Raw genomic sequence first — 2,904 nt, 5'->3', positions numbered from 1 at the left:
AAAGAGAAAAAGTAAGCAGTTTAATTAATGGAAGGCATCATGTGGTGGTGTTGTGTTATGATGTTTATTACGCTGATGATGATGAGCTTGAGAGCAGAAGGGCAACTCAAAGCTGGCTTTTATTCATCTTCATGTCCATCTGCAGAAGCCATAGTAAGATCAACCGTAGAATCTCACTTCAATAAAGATCCCACCGTTGCTCCTTCCCTTCTCAGGCTTCACTTCCATGACTGCTTCGTCCAGGTTTCACCATATCATTTCTATCTCTTCAGTTTAGGGAGGTTGACTTGTTGATTAAGAGATGATTATTATTGTTAATCATTAATTAATGTGTTTGATAATTATTATGATTAACAGGGATGTGATGGATCCATATTGATATCAGGATCATCGGCAGAGAAGAATGCTTTAGCAAACACTGGTTTAAGAGGCTTTGAAGTCATTGACGATGCCAAATCTCAGCTTGAAGCTTCTTGCTCTGCTGTTGTATCCTGTGCGGACGTTTTAGCTTTGGCTGCTCGTGACGCTGTCATTTTGGTACGCTTATCACCCCTCTGAAAAATCTTTGGCTAAATTACACTAAATTTCCCCAAACTTTTGATATATATAAATAATCTCTTTAACCTTTGAAATTTTGTAATAAACCTTCCTGAACTTTTACATTTACACACACAAGTCCCATGCTTTTAGTTTTAGTTATTATCTTTTTGCAAATGGCTCACATGTACCATGAAATTTATCTACATACAACTCAAATTTTGACAGGTTATATATATAAAAAAGGTTAAGATGCATTTTAAAATATTTTTTTATATGCATCCAATATTTTGAAATATTTTTTCAGATGTGTTCATGAAATATTTTTTGATGCATTTAGTATTTTAAAGTAATTTTTTAGGTGTATTCAGTATCCTAAAATAATTTTTAGTACATTAAATGTCAAAAGGTGGGTTTCTTACTTAGTGCTTTGCGCTAAGGGAACTCTTACTATTTATTAGCTTGGCTAGTGTTCCGAGAGAATCTAGTCATTTAGTCAGTTCATTGCAATCTCTGGAAAGCAAGGGGCAAAGCTTTTATACCTAGACAAAAATTACTTCAAAGTACGAGACATAATTTAAAAATATTTTAAGATGTTAAATATATTACAAAATATTTAAAAGTGTTGGATACACCTTACTCACGTATAAAAATTAAAGTTTCAAGGGTGTAAAAATCATGGTTTCGGTTAAGGAGATTATTTTGTATATAACTCTCAAGTTTTTCTCAACAAATATTTCTCTCCTCAAAATTTTATGGGCCTAAAATAGCTCTTTGAAATATGGAAGACTGGTGGGCCCAGCTGGTCAGTACCAACGGGAAGAAGAGACGGCACCGTTTCATTGTCATCTCAAGCCTCCAACTTGCCTTCCCCCCTCGACCCAGTTTCAGTACAGAGGCAAAAGTTCTCTGCAAAAGGCCTCGACGATCATGACCTCGTTACCCTCCTTGGTATTCTCTTCCTCCAAACAGTCCCTTAACACCTAATTAATCATCTTCATGAACCAATCTGTTTAATTCTTTTGCTTGTATACATACAGGGGCTCACACTATAGGCCAAACAGACTGCAGATTCTTCAGCTACCGTTTATACAACTTCACCACTGCCGGAAACTCCGATCCGACGATAAACCAAGCTTTCTTGGGGCAGCTTCAAGCTCTGTGTCCCAAGAACGGAGACGGGTTGAGGAAGGTGCCGTTGGACAGAGACAGTGCGGCGAAGTTCGACGTGAGCTTCTTCAAGAACGTGCGTGACGGTAATGGGGTTTTGGAGTCTGATCAGAGGCTGTGGGGGGACTCTGCAACACGAGGTGTGGTGCAGAAATATGCAGGGACTGTGAGAGGCTTGTTTGGGCTGAGGTTTGAGTTTGAGTTCCCCAAAGCCATGATCAAGATGAGCAGCATTGAGGTGAAGACTGGAAGTCAAGGAGAGATTAGAAAAGTGTGCTCTAAGTTTAATTGAAGATGGATATGCGTAAATGGAAAGTTGGAAACTCATGATTGCGCTGTTGTCGGTATAAAGTACTATGATTTTCTATTATATGTTTGGTTTGGGGGAAAATATTTGCTGAGGGGAAAAGATTTTCGTGTTTTCATGTAAAAGAATAAGAAAAGCTTTGAGCTTTCGTGATTCAAGAAACGCACGAATAAGGCAACTTTTTTGGAAAAGTTCTGAGCTTTCGTGATTCCAGGAACGTGTACGGCAATTTTTCTATCCAGCTGGCGAAGACAAAACGAGTATTTTATTACTTTGTAAAAGAGCCACTAAAAACCGTATTCGTCGACTCTGAGATACGAACTCTCGCGGGCAAACCCCACGTAAGCAGGCACACGCCTTAACCACTCGGCCAAAGCGACCGAGTTGCCAACAAAGCTGCCACAACTGATAACATTACTTTAACTTGTTAGGTGCTTTATTGTCAGAAACTTAGAATCACTAGCATTAGCCATAATATTTATTGGGTTTGATTTCAAATTTACCCTAAAAGTTTAATATTGTATTAATATTACCCTCATACTATTCAAAACGTTAACAATTAAGATCAGCATTTGAACAGTGAATGGTAGGTGGTGATATTATTACGATTTGTTCATGACAAATTTGTACCTAAAAAACTTCTTAATATTAAGTACTTTTGAGTGAAAATTTTTAAAACAAATTTGCATCTTATTTCATTTTTAATCTAGGGAAGTTAAATATTTCTTGATGTTTGATTATTTTACTTCTTGTGAACAAAAGTTAGGAAATTAAGAGGTATAAATTTTTGAAAATCCTTTTCAATGTCTTCTTGTCTCTCTAAATTTTCCATATAGAGTTACCACATTGATATTGATATAGTGCTTTCAGTTTACAGAAACAATTAAAGA

The 2,904-nt window shown here is 36.7% G+C and overlaps 1 protein-coding gene across 1 annotated transcript; it reads left to right on the top strand.

Annotated features, from left to right (window-relative positions):
• Positions 1-2,205, top strand: LOC114740233 (peroxidase 25-like). The gene is made up of 4 exons (XM_028928357.1): positions 1-243; positions 358-537; positions 1,326-1,488; positions 1,578-2,205. Exons 1-4 carry the CDS (start codon positions 28-30, stop codon positions 1,997-1,999), a joined length of 981 nt encoding a protein of 326 aa, XP_028784190.1. The 5' UTR covers positions 1-27; the 3' UTR covers positions 2,000-2,205.
• Positions 2,206-2,904: the final 699 nt, after the last annotated feature.

The sequence above is a fragment of the Neltuma alba genome, unplaced genomic scaffold (assembly GCF_004799145.2).
Source record: "Neltuma alba isolate B1F8T4 unplaced genomic scaffold, ASM479914v2 tig00000530_pilon, whole genome shotgun sequence".
NCBI classification, from domain to species: Eukaryota; Viridiplantae; Streptophyta; class Magnoliopsida; order Fabales; family Fabaceae; genus Neltuma; species Neltuma alba.
This window is presented reverse-complemented; position numbering and strand designations above follow the sequence as displayed.